The 20000-nt window shown below is 37.1% G+C and overlaps 1 protein-coding gene across 1 annotated transcript in view; it reads left to right on the forward strand.

The window, feature by feature from the left end:
• rem2 (RAS (RAD and GEM)-like GTP binding 2) overlaps nucleotides 1-20000 on the forward strand; it is a 93192-nt gene that overhangs the window by 2707 nt on the left and 70485 nt on the right. The window contains exons 2-3 of the mRNA XM_061936012.1: nucleotides 4732-5053; nucleotides 15614-15687. Of these exons, the coding sequence (XP_061791996.1) occupies nucleotides 4732-5053; nucleotides 15614-15687 (396 nt within the window). The remainder of the gene's footprint in view (nucleotides 1-4731; nucleotides 5054-15613; nucleotides 15688-20000) is intronic.

A 20000-nucleotide genomic window follows, 5' to 3' on the forward strand; every position in this document is an offset into this window, starting at 1 on the left:
GACCATAAATACATCATCAATAACCAATAAATACGTCCCTGCACCTGCTGACAATAAATACATCATCAATAATCAATAAATACGTCTCTGTGCTGGCTGACAATGGAGGCCATATTTAATTGATTATCCCTCCCAATGAACCTGAGTGAGACCCCTCAACATGTGATGGATAATATATTTACACTACTGTGTAATCATTCATGTAGTATTGCATCATCTTCATATTTACTGTTATTTACATTCTATATGTCATATTATAATACTCTACAATTATTTATTATTTACATTCTATGTCATATAACTCTGTACAATTATTTATTATTTACATTCTATATGTCATATTATAATACTCTACAATTATTTATTATTTACATTCTATATGTCATATTATAATACTCTACAATTATTTATTATTTATATTCTATATGTCATATTATAATACTCTACAATTATTTATTATTTACATTCTATATGTCATATTATAATACTCTACAAGTATTTATTATTTACATTTTATATGTCATATTATAATACTCTACAAGTATATATTATTTACATACTATGTCATATTATAATACTGTACAATTATTATTTACATTCTATATGTAATATTATAATACTCTACAATTATTTATTATTTACATTCTATATGTCATATTATAATACTCTACAATTATACTTATAAATGTATTATTACACATTATAGGCAAATCTCTGATTATTATATGTTGATAGATAACTTGCTTTGAACTCGTGAGGCAAGGTGACTAGTAAGTGAAGTATTTTTTTTTAATAATTGATGTGGCGGACCACTTATCATGACTTGGTGGGCCACTTTCAATGATGTGGCAGACCATGTACAATGTGGCGGACCGTCTATAATGTTGTAGCGGGCCACTTTAAATGATGTGGCAGACCACGTACAATGTTGTAGCGGGCCGATTTAAATGAAGTGGCAGACCATATAAAATGTGTGGAAACCACATAAAATGACATGGTAGGCTGAATTAAGAAATTTGGCAGACCATGTTAAATGTTGTGGCAGGCCACTTTAAATGAAGAGGCAGACCACGTAAAATAATGTGGCGGATCATGTCTAATGTTGCAGCGGGTCACATTAAATGATGTGGCAGACCACGTAAAATAATGTGGTGGGCCGCTTTAAATGAAGTGACAGACCACATACATAATGTGGCGGATCATGTCTAATGTTGCAGCGGGCCACCTTAAATGATGTGGCAGACCACGTAAAATAATGTGGCGGACCACGTATAATGTTGTGGCGGGCCATTTTAACTGAAGTGGCAGACCACATAAAATAATGTGGCGGACCACGTATAATGTTGTGGCGGGCCATTTTAACTGAAGTGGCAGACCACATAAAATAATGTGGCGGACCACGTATAATGTTGTGGCGGGCCACTTTAACTGAAGTGGCAGACCACATAAAACGATGTGGTAGGCCATGAAAAATAATGTGGCGGACCATTTATAATGTTGTGGCGGGCCAATTTAAATGATGAGGCAGATCACATAAAATAATGTGGCGGACCACGTATAATGTTGTGGAGGGCCACTTTAAATAATGTGGCGGGCCGTTTTCAAGAAATGTTGCAGAGCACTTTAAAGGATGTGACAGGCCATGAAAAATAATGTTGCGGACCACATATAATGTTGTGTCGGGCCACATAAAATGAAGTGGCAGACCACGTAAAAAAACGTGGCGGACCAGGTATAATGTTGTGGGAGGCCGCATTAAATTAAGAGGCAGACCACTTAAAATAATCTAGCGGACCGCATATAATGTTGTGGTGGTCCACTTTAAATGAAGTGGCGGACTGCGTAAAATATTGTGGCGGATACATAAAATTAATTTGCAGACCACATAAAATAATGATGCGGACCACATATAATTTTGTGGCGTGCCACTTTAAATGAAGTTGCGGACCATATAAAATAATGTGTGGAAACCACATAAAAAATGGTGTGGTGGGCAGATTTAAGAAACGTGGCAGACCATGTTAAATGTTGTGGCAGGCCACTTTAAAAGAAGAGGCAGATCACATAAAAAAACTTAGAGGAACCACATATAATGTTGTGGCAGACCATATTAAATAATGTAGTCAGCCACGTACAAACCCCGTTTCCATATGAGTTGGGAAATTGTGTTAGATGTAAATATAAACGGAATACAATGATTTGCAAATCCTTTTCAACCCATATTCAATTGAATGCACTACAAAGACAACATATTTGATGTTCAAACTCATAAACTTTATTTTTTTTTTGGCAAATAATAATTATTGTACAATTTCATGGCTGCAACACGTGCCAAAGTAGTTGGGAAAGGGCATGTTCACCACTGTGTCACATGGCCTTTCCTTTTAACAACACTCAGTAAACGTTTGGGAACTGAGGAGACACATTTTGGAAGCTTTTCAGGTGGAATTCTTTCCCATTCTTGCTTGATGTACAGCTTAAGTTGTTCAACAGTCCGGGGGTCTCCGTTGTGCTATTTTAGGCTTCATAATGTGCCACACATTTTCAATGGGAGACAGGTCTGGACTACAGGCAGGCCAGTCTAGTACCCACACTCTTTTACTATGAAGCCACGTTGATGTAACATGTGGCTTGGCATTGTCTTGCTGAAATAAGCAGGGGCGTCCATGGTAACGTTGCTTGGATGGCAACATATGTTGCTCCAAAACCTGTTTGTACCTTTCAGCATTAATGGTGCCTTCACAGATGTGTAAGTTACCCATGTCTTGGCCACTAATACACCCCCATACCATCACACATGCTGGCTTTTACACTTTGCACCTATAACAATCCGGATGTTTTTTTTCCTCTGTGGACACGACGTCCACAGTTTACAAAAACAATTTGAAATGTGGACTCGTCAGACAACAGAACACTTTTCCACTTTGTATCAGTCCATCTTAGATGAGCTCAAGCCCAGCGAGGCCGACAGCGTTTCTGGGTGTTGTTGATAAACGGTTTTCGCCTTGCATAGGAGAGTTTTAACTTGCACTTACAGATGTAGCGACCAACTGTAGTTACTGACAGTGGGTTTCTGAAGTGTTCCTGAGCCCATGTGGTGATATCCTTTACACACTGATGTCGCTTGTTGATGCAGTACAGCCTGAGGGATCGAAGGTCACGGGCTTAGCTGCTTACGTGCAGTGATTCTCTGAACCCTTTGATGATATTACGGACCATAGATGGTGAAATCACTAAATTCCTTGCAATAGCTGGTTGAGAAAGGTTTTTCTTAAACTGTTCAACAATTTGCTCAGGCATTTGTTGACAAAGTGGTGACCCTCGCCCCATCCTTGTTTGTGAATGACTGAGCATTTCATGGAATCTACTTTTATACCCAATCATGGCACCCACCTGTTCCCAATTAGCCTGTTCACCTGTGGGATGTTCCAAATGAGTGTTTGATGAGCATTCCTCAACTTTATCAGTATTTATTGCCACCTTTCCCAACTTCTTTGTCACGTGTTTCTGGCATCAAATTCTAAAGTTAATGATTATTATCAGTTTGAACATCAAATATGTTGTCTTTGTAGCATATTCAACTGAATATGGGTTGAAAAGGATATGCAAATCATTGTATTCCGTTTATGTTTACATCTAACACAATTTCCCAACTCATATGGAAACGGGGTTTGTATAATGTTGTGACGGACCACATAAAATAATGTGGCGGACCACGTATAATGTTGTGGCGGGCCACTTAAAACGATGTGGTGGGCCGTTTTAAATTATGTGGCAGGCCACATATAATATTGTGGTGGGCCACATATAATGTTTGGGCGGGCCAATTTAAATAATGTGGCAGACCACATAAAATAATGTGGGAAACCACATAAAATGATGTCGTGGGCCGATTTAAGAAATGTGGCAGACCACGTTAAATGATGTAGCAGGCCGTGAAATAATACGGCGGACCACGTATAATGTTGTGGTGGGCCAATTTAAATGATGTGGCAGGCCACGTAAAATATTGTGGCGAACAAATAAAATTAATTTTCAGACCACATAATATGATTTGGCAGGCCAATTTAAATGATGTGGCAGGCCAAATAAATGATGTGGCAGGCCACATAAAATAATGTGGCGGACACATTAAATGACCAGTGTTTTACTGTAAATTCAATTTGCTTCAAAATCATGAGTCAAGCCAATATTTAAGTACTTGTTTTGATGTTTGGAATTTAATATTAGATCAAGTTTAAAATATATGTATTTTTTCTGTCAAAATGCAAAGTTGAATACATGTCGCAAGAAAAGACACAAATTAATTCCAGGCTTTCACAGGCCACATACAATGACGTGGCGGCCCAGATCTGTCCCCCGGGCCTTGAGTTGGACAACCCGTGCTGTGTAACGTTAGCGGGGTGCGCACTCACTTCATTGTGATACGCCACTCTAATGGGAATGAATAGGATGTAGCTCCACTCCCTTTTAATGAGGTGTCACTACAGCGGCACTCGGGTGCCCGAGGCAGAGGCAGAGCCAGAGACAGTCAGGGCTCGTGCAGGGGAGAAGATGGATTGTTGTGTTAATATTGATGAGTGTCTCCTGTGCCTGCACATGCAAACACTCGGCTCCACAGTCCATGCAGGCACAGGCTTTATAGAACACAACTATCCTGATACCACGTCTGTCTTTTCAAGGCGGCAACCCCTCCTAAACACCATTTTATTTTATCTGCCTCCATTCCAGTACAGTATGTTTCTCACCACGGCGCCGCCCCTACGGCGCGGGAGCACGCCCCTCCCTGTCAAGCACCAGCTGCGGAGGGAAGAGGCCGTGTCTGAGGACTGCGATTGGATCCCGGGTCTGGAGGAGCCCGCCACCTTGCCCGTGCTTCGCGATGAATCCTTCGGCCAACCGTCGGCGGCCCAGACCGCCTACCACAGCCACGGTGGCACTCTGAGGATCGTGCTACTGGGTCAGAACGGCGTGGGCAAATCGTCGCTGGCCTTGTCGCTGGCCGGCCAGTCAGACAGATCCCTCTCCATAGACTCTGAGACCCAAGCATGCGGTAATGGCTCACACATGTGCTTTGGTTTTTGGAACGGCAGGTCCGGCATCCACCGGTCTTTGGAAAAAGTGACGACTGCAATTCATTCTAAGGACATTTATGCATTTATCGTCCAAAAATGAGGCACAAAATGGACTTCTCTGAGAATATATTGCATCGATTATTTTAGTCACCGATTAATCTATCGATCATTCGATTAATCAAATTGTGTTCGACACAATTCAATTAATCGAATGATTTATGCATTCATCGTCCAAAAATGAGGAACAAATTGGACTTCTCTGACAATATATTGCATACAGGCTGCAGCTATGGATTATTTTAGTCATCGATTAATCTATTGATCATTCGGTTAATCGATAGATTAATCGAATTGTTTTCGACACAATTCAATTAATCGAATGATTTATGCATTCATCATCCAAAAACGAGGCACAAATTGAACTTCTCGGACAATATATTGCATATGGGCTGCAGCTATCGATTACTTTAGTCACCGATTGATCTATTGATCATTCGATTAATTGAATTGTGTTTGACACAATTCAATTAATCGAATGATTTATGCATCCATCGTCCAAAAATGAGGCACAAATTGGACTTCTCGGACAATATATTGCATAGGGGCTGCAGCTATCGATTATTTTAGTCACCGATTGATCATTCGATTAATCGAATTGTGTTTGACACAATTCAATTAATCGAATGATTTATGCATTCATCGTCCAAAAATGAGGCACACATTGGACTTCTCAGACAATATATTGCATACGGGCTGCAGCTATCGATTATTTTAGTCATCGATTAATCTATCGATCATTCGGTTAATCGAATTGTGTTCAACACAATTCAATAAATCGAATGATTTATGCATTCATCGTCCAAAAATGAGGCACACATTGGACTTTTCAGACAATATATTGCATTCGGGCTGCAGCTATCGATTATTCATCGATTAATTTATCGAAAATTTGATTAATCAGATTGTGTTCCACACAATCCAATCAGTCGAATGATTTATGCATTCAACGTCCAAAAATTAGGCACAAATTGGACTTCTCGGACAATATATTGCATACGGGCTGCAGCTATCGATTATTTTAGTCATCGATTAATCTGTCGATCATTCGATTAATCGATAGACAAATACATTTAGCCAGGATTCATTATTTGTAGCTTGTCAAAGGCCACCCAAAATGATGTGGCGGGCACCAAAAAATTACTTTGCAGGCTATGTAAAATTTTAGTGGAGGACCACGTAAAATTATGTGTTGGGCCACTAAAATGATGTCGCGGGCCCTACTAAATGATGTGTCAGACACATAAAATGACTTGGCAGACCACATAAAATAAAAAAACAACAAAAATAAACAGTTTTTTATTCGCATTTTTCTTGCGTTTCGCTTGAGTTTTTCAAGCGGTCTGTCATAACGTTTTTAGTATTCAATCAGACATTATTGTAAGGTTTTGTATTCGTCTTCCTAAACATTTTTCTCTAAATTTGGGCCCCTGGAGTCAAAATAATTGCCCAGGCCTGATCTAAAACATAACCTTGTGTTCAGTGTTGCCAAATCCCTCTAAAAACAACAAAAATAAAAAAATGTATTCGCATTTTTCTTGCGTTTCGCTTGATTGTAAAATATTACGATGGAGAGGGGGGGGGGGGGGGTGACGTTCATTTGTTGTCAATATTCAGTGTTTTATCGTTCATAGTTAATATTGTAAATCCCAGATTTTGTTTTCATGTACATTCTGGGTTTCTCATTCAGTAAAAAAAAGTAAAATTCCATTCCGTTTTTTCAGACATTATTGTGAGGTTTTGTATTAGTGTTCCTAAAAATCAGATATACCGGCCCCCAGACACATTTGTTTCTCTAAACTTGCCCCCCTGAGTCAAAATAATTGCACAGGCCTGATCCAAAACATAACTTTTTTTTTCAGTGTTGCCAAATCCCTCTAAAAACAACAAAAATAAACCGTTTTTTCATTTGCATTTTTGTAGCCTTTCGCTTGATTGTAAAATATTACGATGGAGAGGGGGGGTGACGTTCATATGTTGTCAATATTCAGTGTTTTATTGTTCAGAGTTAATGTTATAATCCCACATTCTTTGTTTTCATGTACATTCTAGGCGTCTCATTCAGTAAAAAAATGTAAAATTCCATTCCGTTTTTTCAAGCAGTCTGTCATAACGTTTTTAGCATTCAATCAGACATTATTGTGAGGTTTTGTATTCGTCTTCCTAAAAATGTTTCTCTAAATTTGGGCCCCGCGAGGCAAAATAATTGCCTAGGCCTGATCTAAAACATAACATTTTGTCCAGTGTTGCCAAATCCCTCTAAAAACAACAACAACAAAAAAAATGTATTCGCATTTTTCTTGCGTTTCGCTTGATTGTAAAATATAACGATGGAGAGGGGGGGTGACGTTCATATGATGTCAATATTCAGTGTTTTATCCTTCATAGTTAATATTGTAAACCCCACATTCTCTATTTTCATGTACATTCTGGGTGTCTTTCAGTAAAAAAATTTACAATTCCATTCCGTTTTTTCAGACATTATTGTGAGGTTTTGTATTAGTCTTCCTAAAAATCAGATATACCGGCCCCCAGACACATTTTTTCCTCAAAATTTGGCCCCCCGAGTCAAAATAATTGCCCAGGCCTAATCCAAAACATAACCTTTTGTCCAGTGTTGCCAAATCCCTCTAAAAACAACAAAAATAATCAATTTTTTTATTTGCTTTGACATACAACTCTCAGCCAGAGTCACTCTTTGCTGTTCTCCAGCAAGTTAACCGACGACCGTACGGACATTCTGGACAAAACGGCACGGAAGTAAAGCGTCCAAAATCCATTCCTTGCCGAAAGCATTCGGCCTCGTTTTGTGTGTCCAATAGAAGTGTGTGTCAACGCTAATAGTCGGTCCTCAACCGCCCCATTCATGGAAATGGTTCCGTCATTGTCGCTGAATGACATCTACCCTTTCAGAACATTTATCACCACGCACCACATGGGCCCTTTATGCCGGCTGAATGGACACAAGCCGATCCAAGGCATCGATTGAGATCTCATTCTGCGGTAACGTCTGAATCACTCCGCAAATCCAAATAGACGAAGAAGAAACGTTCACTTAATCCGGGCCGCACGCTGATAAGTGCTAATTAAGTGAACGTTTCTTCTTCGTCTATTTGGATTTGCGGAATAATTCAGACGCTACCGCAGAATGAGATCTCAATCGATGCCTTAGGATGTACCTGGGGAAAAAAAAACCACGTCCATGTCAGAACCTTGTAGACAAAAAAAGACCAACAACACCCAGAGATGTCAACCGGCGATCCCTCGGCGAGGACGCCATTTAATTGACATCAAGTGTTAATCCGGTCCGCAAGGTGATAAGTGCTAATTAACACTTGATGTCAATTAAATGGCGTCCTCGCAGTTGACATTGCTGGGTGTTGTAGTTGTAGGAGGTGTCTCAAAACGTCATCAGGAGTCCCGACAAAACCCAAAAATAGAAGAAAATGCATTTTTTACGGAAAAACTTTTTTTGCTAAAATGTCGTAAGGGGGGACCCTTACAAAAAAATTCAAAAAAACGGACTTGCTTCAGCAGCACAATTCTGGTGCTGTAGTTGTAGGAGATGTCTCAAAACGTCATCAGGAGTCCCAACAAAACCCGAAAACGGAATAAAATGCGTATTTTACGAAAACAATTTTTTTGCTAAAATGTCGTAAGGGGGGGACGGACCCTTACAAAAAATTCAAAAAAACGGACTTGCTTCAGCAGTACAATTCTGGTGCTGTAGTTGTAGGAGATGTCTCAAAATGTCATCAGGAGTCCCGACAAAACCCGAAAATGGAAGAAAATGCATATTTTATGGGAAAAAAAGGTTGCTAAAATTTCGTACAAAAAATTTAAAAAAACGGACTTGCTTCAGCAGCACAATTCTGGTGCTGTCGTTGTAGGAGATGTCTCAAAACATCATCAGGAGTCTTGACAAAACCCAAAAATAGAAGAAAATGCATTATTTACGGAAAAACATTTTTTGCTAAAATGTCGTAATTCAAATTAAAAAAACCTGACTTGCTTCAGCAGCACAATTCTGGTGCTGTAGTTGTAGGAGATGTCTCAAAACGTCATCAGGAGTCCCGAAAATGGAAGAAAATGCATATTTTACGAAAAAAAAAGTTTGCTAAAATGTAAGGGGGGGTTCCTTACTAAAACTTAAAAAAAACGGACTTGCTTCAGCAGCACAATTCTGGTGCTGTAGTTGTAGGAGATGTCTCAAAACGTCATCAGGAGTCCCGACAAAACCCGAAAATGGAAGAAAATACATATTTTACGGACAAAAATGTTTGCTAAAATGTCGTAAGGGGGGGACCCTTACAAAAAATTCAAAAAAACGGACTTGCTTCAGCAGCACAATTCTGGTGCTGTAGTTGTAGGAGATGTCTCAAAACGTCATCAGGAGTCACGACAAAACCCGAAAATGGCAGAAAATGTATATTTTCCCAAAAAATGTTTTAGCTAAAATGTCGTAAGAGGGGACCCTTACAAAAAATTCAAAAAAACGGACTTGCTTCAGCAGCACAATTCTGGTGCTGTAGTTGTAGGAGATGTCTCAAAACATCATCAGGAGTCCCAACAAAACCCGAAAATGGAATAAAATGCGTATTTTACGAAAAAAAGAATATTGCTAAAATGTCGTAAGGGGGGACCCTTACAAAAAAATTCAAAAAAACGGACTTGCTTCAGCAGCACAATTCTGGTGCTGTAGTTGTAGGAGATGTCTCAAAACATCATCAGGAGTCCCAACAAAACCCGAAAATGGAATAAAATGCATATTTTACGGAAAAAAAAGGTTGCTAAAATTTCGTACAAAAAATTCAAAAAAACGGACTTGCTTCAGCAGCACAATTCTGGTGCTGTAGTTGTAGGAGATGTCTCAAAACGTCATCAGGAGTCCCTACAAAACCCGAAAATTGGATAAAATGCGTATTTTACGAAAAACATTTTTCAGCTAAAATGTCGTAAGGGGGGACCCTTACAAAAAATTCAAAAAAACGGACTTGCTTCAGCAGCACAATTCTGGTGCTGTAGTTGTAGGAGATGTCTCAAAACGTCATCAGGAGTCCCAACAAAACCCGAAAACGGAATAAAATGCGTATTTTACGAAAACAATTTTTTTGCTAAAATGTCGTAAGGGGGGGACGGACCCTTACAAAAAATTCAAAAAAACGGACTTGCTTCAGCAGTACAATTCTGGTGCTGTAGTTGTAGGAGATGTCTCAAAATGTCATCAGGAGTCCCGACAAAACCCGAAAATGGAAGAAAATGCATATTTTATGGGAAAAAAAGGTTGCTAAAATTTCGTACAAAAAATTTAAAAAAACGGACTTGCTTCAGCAGCACAATTCTGGTGCTGTCGTTGTAGGAGATGTCTCAAAACATCATCAGGAGTCTTGACAAAACCCAAAAATAGAAGAAAATGCATTATTTACGGAAAAACATTTTTTGCTAAAATGTCGTAATTCAAATTAAAAAAACCTGACTTGCTTCAGCAGCACAATTCTGGTGCTGTAGTTGTAGGAGATGTCTCAAAACGTCATCAGGAGTCCCGAAAATGGAAGAAAATGCATATTTTACGAAAAAAAATGTTTGCTAAAATGTAAGGGGGGGTTCCTTACTAAAACTTAAAAAAAACGGACTTGCTTCAGCAGCACAATTCTGGTGCTGTAGTTGTAGGAGATGTCTCAAAACGTCATCAGGAGTCCCGACAAAACCCGAAAATGGAAGAAAATACATATTTTACGGACAAAAATGTTTGCTAAAATGTCGTAAGGGGGGGACCCTTACAAAAAATTCAAAAAAACGGACTTGCTTCAGCAGCACAATTCTGGTGCTGTAGTTGTAGGAGATGTCTCAAAACGTCATCAGGAGTCACGACAAAACCCGAAAATGGCAGAAAATGTATATTTTCCCAAAAAATGTTTTAGCTAAAATGTCGTAAGAGGGGACCCTTACAAAAAATTCAAAAAAACGGACTTGCTTCAGCAGCACAATTCTGGTGCTGTAGTTGTAGGAGATGTCTCAAAACATCATCAGGAGTCCCAACAAAACCCGAAAATGGAATAAAATGCGTATTTTACGAAAAAAAGAATATTGCTAAAATGTCGTAAGGGGGGACCCTTACAAAAAAATTCAAAAAAACGGACTTGCTTCAGCAGCACAATTCTGGTGCTGTAGTTGTAGGAGATGTCTCAAAACATCATCAGGAGTCCCAACAAAACCCGAAAATGGAATAAAATGCATATTTTACGGAAAAAAAAGGTTGCTAAAATTTCGTACAAAAAATTCAAAAAAACGGACTTGCTTCAGCAGCACAATTCTGGTGCTGTAGTTGTAGGAGATGTCTCAAAACGTCATCAGGAGTCCCTACAAAACCCGAAAATTGGATAAAATGCGTATTTTACGAAAAACATTTTTCAGCTAAAATGTCGTAAGGGGGGACCCTTACAAAAAATTCAAAAAAACGGACTTGCTTCAGCAGCACAATTCTGGTGCTGTAGTTGTAGGAGATGTCTCAAAACGTCATCAGGAGTCCCAACAAAACCCGAAAACGGAATAAAATGCGTATTTTACGAAAACAATTTTTTTGCTAAAATGTCGTAAGGGGGGGACGGACCCTTACAAAAAATTCAAAAAAACGGACTTGCTTCAGCAGTACAATTCTGGTGCTGTAGTTGTAGGAGATGTCTCAAAATGTCATCAGGAGTCCCGACAAAACCCGAAAATGGAAGAAAATGCATATTTTATGGGAAAAAAAGGTTGCTAAAATTTCGTACAAAAAATTTAAAAAAACGGACTTGCTTCAGCAGCACAATTCTGGTGCTGTCGTTGTAGGAGATGTCTCAAAACATCATCAGGAGTCTTGACAAAACCCAAAAATAGAAGAAAATGCATTATTTACGGAAAAACATTTTTTGCTAAAATGTCGTAATTCAAATTAAAAAAACCTGACTTGCTTCAGCAGCACAATTCTGGTGCTGTAGTTGTAGGAGATGTCTCAAAACGTCATCAGGAGTCCCGAAAATGGAAGAAAATGCATATTTTACGAAAAAAAATGTTTGCTAAAATGTAAGGGGGGGTTCCTTACTAAAACTTAAAAAAAACGGACTTGCTTCAGCAGCACAATTCTGGTGCTGTAGTTGTAGGAGATGTCTCAAAACGTCATCAGGAGTCCCGACAAAACCCGAAAATGGAAGAAAATACATATTTTACGGACAAAAATGTTTGCTAAAATGTCGTAAGGGGGGGACCCTTACAAAAAATTCAAAAAAACGGACTTGCTTCAGCAGCACAATTCTGGTGCTGTAGTTGTAGGAGATGTCTCAAAACGTCATCAGGAGTCACGACAAAACCCGAAAATGGCAGAAAATGTATATTTTCCCAAAAAATGTTTTAGCTAAAATGTCGTAAGAGGGGACCCTTACAAAAAATTCAAAAAAACGGACTTGCTTCAGCAGCACAATTCTGGTGCTGTAGTTGTAGGAGATGTCTCAAAACATCATCAGGAGTCCCAACAAAACCCGAAAATGGAATAAAATGCGTATTTTACGAAAAAAAGAATATTGCTAAAATGTCGTAAGGGGGGACCCTTACAAAAAAATTCAAAAAAACGGACTTGCTTCAGCAGCACAATTCTGGTGCTGTAGTTGTAGGAGATGTCTCAAAACATCATCAGGAGTCCCAACAAAACCCGAAAATGGAATAAAATGCATATTTTACGGAAAAAAAAGGTTGCTAAAATTTCGTACAAAAAATTCAAAAAAACGGACTTGCTTCAGCAGCACAATTCTGGTGCTGTAGTTGTAGGAGATGTCTCAAAACGTCATCAGGAGTCCCTACAAAACCCGAAAATTGGATAAAATGCGTATTTTACGAAAAACATTTTTCAGCTAAAATGTCGTAAGGGGGGACCCTTACAAAAAATTCAAAAAAACGGACTTGCTTCAGCAGCACAATTCTGGTGCTGTAGTTGTAGGAGATGTCTCAAAACGTCATCAGGAGTCCCAACAAAACCCGAAAACGGAATAAAATGCGTATTTTACGAAAACAATTTTTTTGCTAAAATGTCGTAAGGGGGGGACGGACCCTTACAAAAAATTCAAAAAAACGGACTTGCTTCAGCAGTACAATTCTGGTGCTGTAGTTGTAGGAGATGTCTCAAAATGTCATCAGGAGTCCCGACAAAACCCGAAAATGGAAGAAAATGCATATTTTATGGGAAAAAAAGGTTGCTAAAATTTCGTACAAAAAATTTAAAAAAACGGACTTGCTTCAGCAGCACAATTCTGGTGCTGTCGTTGTAGGAGATGTCTCAAAACATCATCAGGAGTCTTGACAAAACCCAAAAATAGAAGAAAATGCATTATTTACGGAAAAACATTTTTTGCTAAAATGTCGTAATTCAAATTAAAAAAACCTGACTTGCTTCAGCAGCACAATTCTGGTGCTGTAGTTGTAGGAGATGTCTCAAAACGTCATCAGGAGTCCCGAAAATGGAAGAAAATGCATATTTTACGAAAAAAAATGTTTGCTAAAATGTAAGGGGGGGTTCCTTACTAAAACTTAAAAAAAACGGACTTGCTTCAGCAGCACAATTCTGGTGCTGTAGTTGTAGGAGATGTCTCAAAACGTCATCAGGAGTCCCGACAAAACCCGAAAATGGAAGAAAATACATATTTTACGGACAAAAATGTTTGCTAAAATGTCGTAAGGGGGGGACCCTTACAAAAAATTCAAAAAAACGGACTTGCTTCAGCAGCACAATTCTGGTGCTGTAGTTGTAGGAGATGTCTCAAAACGTCATCAGGAGTCACGACAAAACCCGAAAATGGCAGAAAATGTATATTTTCCCAAAAAATGTTTTAGCTAAAATGTCGTAAGAGGGGACCCTTACAAAAAATTCAAAAAAACGGACTTGCTTCAGCAGCACAATTCTGGTGCTGTAGTTGTAGGAGATGTCTCAAAACATCATCAGGAGTCCCAACAAAACCCGAAAATGGAATAAAATGCGTATTTTACGAAAAAAAGAATATTGCTAAAATGTCGTAAGGGGGGACCCTTACAAAAAAATTCAAAAAAACGGACTTGCTTCAGCAGCACAATTCTGGTGCTGTAGTTGTAGGAGATGTCTCAAAACATCATCAGGAGTCCCAACAAAACCCGAAAATGGAATAAAATGCATATTTTACGGAAAAAAAAGGTTGCTAAAATTTCGTACAAAAAATTCAAAAAAACGGACTTGCTTCAGCAGCACAATTCTGGTGCTGTAGTTGTAGGAGATGTCTCAAAACGTCATCAGGAGTCCCGACAAAACCCGAAAATTGGATAAAATGCGTATTTTACGAAAAACATTTTTCAGCTAAAATGTCGTAAGGGGGGACCCTTACAAAAAATTCAAAAAAACGGACTTGCTTCAGCAGCACAATTCTGGTGCTGTAGTTGTAGGAGATGTCTCAAAACGTCATCAGGAGTCACGACAAAACCTGAAAATGGCAGAAAATGTATATTTTCCCAAAAAATGTTTTAGCTAAAATGTCGTAAGAGGGGACCCTTACAAAAAATTCAAAAAAACGGACTTGCTTCAGCAGCACAATTCTGGTGCTGTAGTTGTAGGAGATGTCTCAAAACGTCATCAGGAGTCACGACAAAACCCGAAAATGGCAGAAAATTTATATTTTCCCAAAAAATGTTTTAGCTAAAATGTCGTAAGAGGGGACCCTTACAAAAAATTCAAAAAAACGGACTTGCTTCAGCAGCACAATTCTGGTGCTGTAGTTGTAGGAGGCGCTTTTGGTAGCCATCCACAAGCTTCTGCTTGAATTTTTGACCACTCCTCTTGACAAAATTGGTGCAGTTCAGCTAAATGTGTTGCTTTTCTGACATGGACTTGTTTCTTCAGCATCGTCCACATATTTAAGTCAGGACTTTGGGAAGGCCATTCTAAAATCGTCATTCTAGCCATTCCTTTACCACTTTTGACATGTGTAATACTACCACCACCATGCTTGACGGTAGGAATGGTGTTCCTGGGATTAAAGGCCTCACCTTTTCTCCTCCAAACATATTGCTGGGTATTGTGGCCAAACAGCTTTGTTTTTGTTTCATTTGACCACAGAACTTTCCTGCAGAAGGTCTTATCTTTGTCCATGTCATGTCAGATGAAACAAAAATTGAGCCGTTATTGGAAACTGAAGACAGCCATGACATGATGTTCTTTACAAGTGTATGTAAACTTTTGACCACGACTATATGTAGATACAAAAAAATTGCTATTGTGACATCTAGTGGACACATTTAGAACAGCAGGGTCGTACATTTGACACCCCTTGCTTTAAGATTGACATTTTCAGAAATGTTATTGCATATTTTTTTTTTTTCCTTGACAGCTGACATTTCTTTATCGTGTTTTCGTGTTGCTGCGTACCGTTTTCCTGTGACACATCATGCTGCCGGTGTTTTAGGCTGATGGTTTGACTCCTTGCCTGCAGGGGAAGGCTACGAGTGTTCCGTCACAGTCGACGACGAGGACAGCAAAGTCATCATTTTTGACAACTGGAAACAGGTCAGTAACCAGTTTTCTGCTCACCACGGACTGAAACCCCAACTAATGCCGTACATTTTGGACTACAAGCCCCCACTTTTTACCTGCGCTTTGAACCCTGCGGCTTATAAAACAGTGCGGGGAAAAAAAGAAGAAAGAAAAAAATAAAAAAAATAAATATATATATATATATATATATATATATATATATATATATATATATATATATATATTTTTTTTTTTAAATATGCTATGGCGCCATCTTTTGCACGAGTTTGATCACTGCATTGCCCTTCTGTTTAGAGTGGAATTTTCAACCGGAAGTACAATTGCCGTTCGGCCTTCTCGCCGTCCATAGCGTTTATACACAATAGGAGTCTTCATTCATCACTCCGAGCAACGTTTGTAAGTTTTACAATATAACTAAAACAAATCTTAGTTACTAATGTTTGTAGGAGTGTTTTCATGCATATATGTACGTGCTATCGTAATGTAACCAAGTTAGCTAATATGCTAATATGTTTACGAGTGCCAGTGTTAATTCCGCAAAGGCATTCATTTTTTATTGTTTCAGTTTCACAAATTCCTCAGTACATTCACCAAAATGTCATTGTGGAGTTATTAAGTCTGTTTAGCTGATTGTAGAGCTAGCTTCCGCAGCTAGTGGGTCCATTTCAACCAAACATTCTGTCTTCTAGCCGTCCATAGCGTTGCTACTCATATGGATTCTTCATTCATCACTCCGAGCAATGTTTGTAAGTTTTACAATATAACTAAAACCATTCTTACTTACTTATGTCTGTGAGTGTTTTCATGCACATAAATATGTACTATCGTAATGTAACCAAGTTAGCTAATATGTTTACGAGTGTCAGTGTCGGTGTTAATTATTAAAAAGGCATGAATTTGTTGTTTCAGTTTTACAAATTTTTAAGTAAATTAATCAAATTGTCACCGTGGAATTATTGAGTCTGTGTAGCTGATATATATATATATATATAATGTATATATATATATATATGTATATATATATGTGTATATATATATATATATATGTGTATATGTGTATATGTATGTACATATGTATCTACATATGTATATATGTATATACATATATACATATTTATATATGTATATACGGATATACATATGTATATGTATATATACATATGTATATATGTATGTATATACATATAGTATGTATTTACATATATACATATGTATATACATATGTTTATATGTATATATATATATATATATACATATGTAGATATGTATATACATATGTTTATATGTATGTATATATATACATATGTACATACGTATATACATATTTATATATGTATATACGGATATACATATGTATATACATATGTATATATGTATACATATGTATATATGTATGTATATACATATAGTATGTATTTACATATATACATATACACATGTATAACATACATATAAACATATGTATATACATATGTTTATATGTATATGTATATACATGTGTATATGTATATACATACTGTATGTATATATGTATATACATACATGTGTATGTGTATATACATGTGTATGTGTATATACATGTGTATATGTATATACATATGTATGTGTATACATGTATATACATATGTATGTGTATATAACTGTATATACATATGTATGTGTATATATATATGTATATACATATGTATGTGTGTATATATATATGTATATACATATGTATGTATATATATGTATATACATATGTATGTGTATATATGTTTATACATATGTATGTGTATATATGTATATACATATGTATGTGTATATATGTATATACATATGTATGTGTATATACATATGTATGTGTATAAATGTGTATGTATATATACATGTATGTATATGTATGTCTATATATATATATATATATGTATGTATGTATGTATGTATGTATGTATGTATGTATGTATGTATATTTATATGGATGTATATATGTATATATATGTAAATGTAGGTGTAGCTGGTATGAATAAACCATGGCATTGTTGCGTCTGGCTCCCCAGTCTGGCTGTTTGCAGCACACTGAGCTTTGGATCAACAACACCCACCTACCTGAACTCTGGCTGAGCGAGCCAGGTCAGTTAACAGCTGTTCGACATCGGTGCATATTTGCATAGCAACACGCCACTTTTCACTGTCAGTAACGCTGTTACCCCCCACACCGGCCAGGACATTGTGCAAAAATACCAAAAAAACAGCATAACAATCTAAGTAGTAATTGAGGTCTTTCTCCACATGTCTGGCCTTCTGGAGCTCTCTTCTTAAGGTTCAATTATTCATATTCCAATTAGGCAACGCCACTGAGGGCACGCTTTTGGGCATGGCGTCCTCCTTTCCCTTAAAGGGCTCACATTATGCAGGGTTCCCCCCCGAGATTGCCAAGATACCTCTGGCGGTAGGGGCGTGGCTCGGGTCACCATCATCCTATCATTTGCATAATTTGCTTATATATATATATATATATATATATATATATATATATATATATATATATATATATATATATATATATATATATATATATATACAGTATGTATATATATATATATATATATACATACTGTATATATATATATATATACACATATATACAGTATATGTGTACGTATGTATGTATGTTTATGTATGTATACAGTCGTCAAAAGTGTACATACACTTGTAAAGAACATCATGTCATGGCTGTCTTGAGTTTCCAATCATTTCTACAACTCTTATTTTTTTGTGATAGAGTGATTGGAGCACATACTTGTTGGTCACAAAAAAACATTCATGAAGTTTGCTTCTTTTATGAATTTATTATGGGTCTACTGAAAATGTGAGCAAATGTGCTTGGTCAAAAGTATACATACAGCAATGTTAATATTTGCTTACATGTCCCTTGGCAAGTTTCCATGAAATAAGGCGCTTTTGGTAGCCATCCACAAGCTTCTGCTTCAATTTTTAACCACTCCTCTTGACAAAATTGGTGTAGTTCAGCTAAATGTGTTGGTTTTCTGACATGGACTTGTTTCTTCAGCATTGTCCACATGTTTAAGTCAGGACTTTGGGAAGGTCATTCTAAAACCTTCATTCTAGCCTGATTTAGGCATTCCTTTACCACTTTTGACATGTGTTTGGGGTCATTGTCCTGTTGGAACACCCAACTGTGCCCAAGACCCAACCTCCGGGCTGATGATTTTAGCTTGTCCTGAAGAATTTGGAGGTAATCCTCCTTTTTCATTGTCCCATTTACTCTCTGTAAAGCAGCAGTTCCATTGGCAGCAAAACAGGCCCAGAGCATAATACTACCACCACCATGCTTGACGGTAGGTATGGTGTTCCTGGGATTAAAGGCCTCCCCTTTTCTCCTCCAAACATATTGCTGGATATTGTGGCCAAACAGCTCCATTTTTGTTTCATCTGACCACAGAACTTTCCTCCAGAAGGTTTTATCTTTGTCCATGTGATGTCATATATGTATAACTATAATTATATATATATATATATATATATATATATATATATATATATATATATATATACATGTATGTATGTATGTATGTATGTATGTACATACTATGTATGTATGTATGTATGTATGTATGTACATACTATGTATGTACATACTATGTATGTATGTATACACATACATATATACACATACATACTATCTATGTATGTATGTATGTGTGCATGTATGTATATATGTATGTATTTCTATACATACTATGTATGTACATACTATGTATGTATATATATATATATATATGCGTTCCTACGTACGTATGTTTATGTATATACATACTTGTATGTATGTATGTATGTACATACTATGTACTGTATGTATGTACGTACGTACATACATACTACGTACGTACTATGTATGTATGTATGTATGTATGTACATACTATGTATGTATGTATGTATGTATGTATGTATGTATGTACATACTATGTACTGTATGTATGTACGTACGTACATACATACTACGTACGTACTATGTATGTATGTATGTATGTATGTATGTATGTACATACTATGTATGTATGCACATACTATGTATGTATGTATGTATGTATGTATGTACATACTATGTATGTATGCACATACTATGTATGTATATATGTATGTACTTACTATGTATGTATGTATGTATGTATGTATGTATACACATACATACTATCTATGTATGTACTGTATGTATGCATGTTTGCATGTATGCATGTATATATATATATATGTATGTATTTCTATACATACTATGTATGTATGTCTATACATACTATGTATGTATGTATGTATATATATA

This window comes from Nerophis lumbriciformis, linkage group LG03 (genome assembly GCF_033978685.3).
Source record: "Nerophis lumbriciformis linkage group LG03, RoL_Nlum_v2.1, whole genome shotgun sequence".
Classification (NCBI taxonomy): Eukaryota; Metazoa; Chordata; class Actinopteri; order Syngnathiformes; family Syngnathidae; genus Nerophis; species Nerophis lumbriciformis.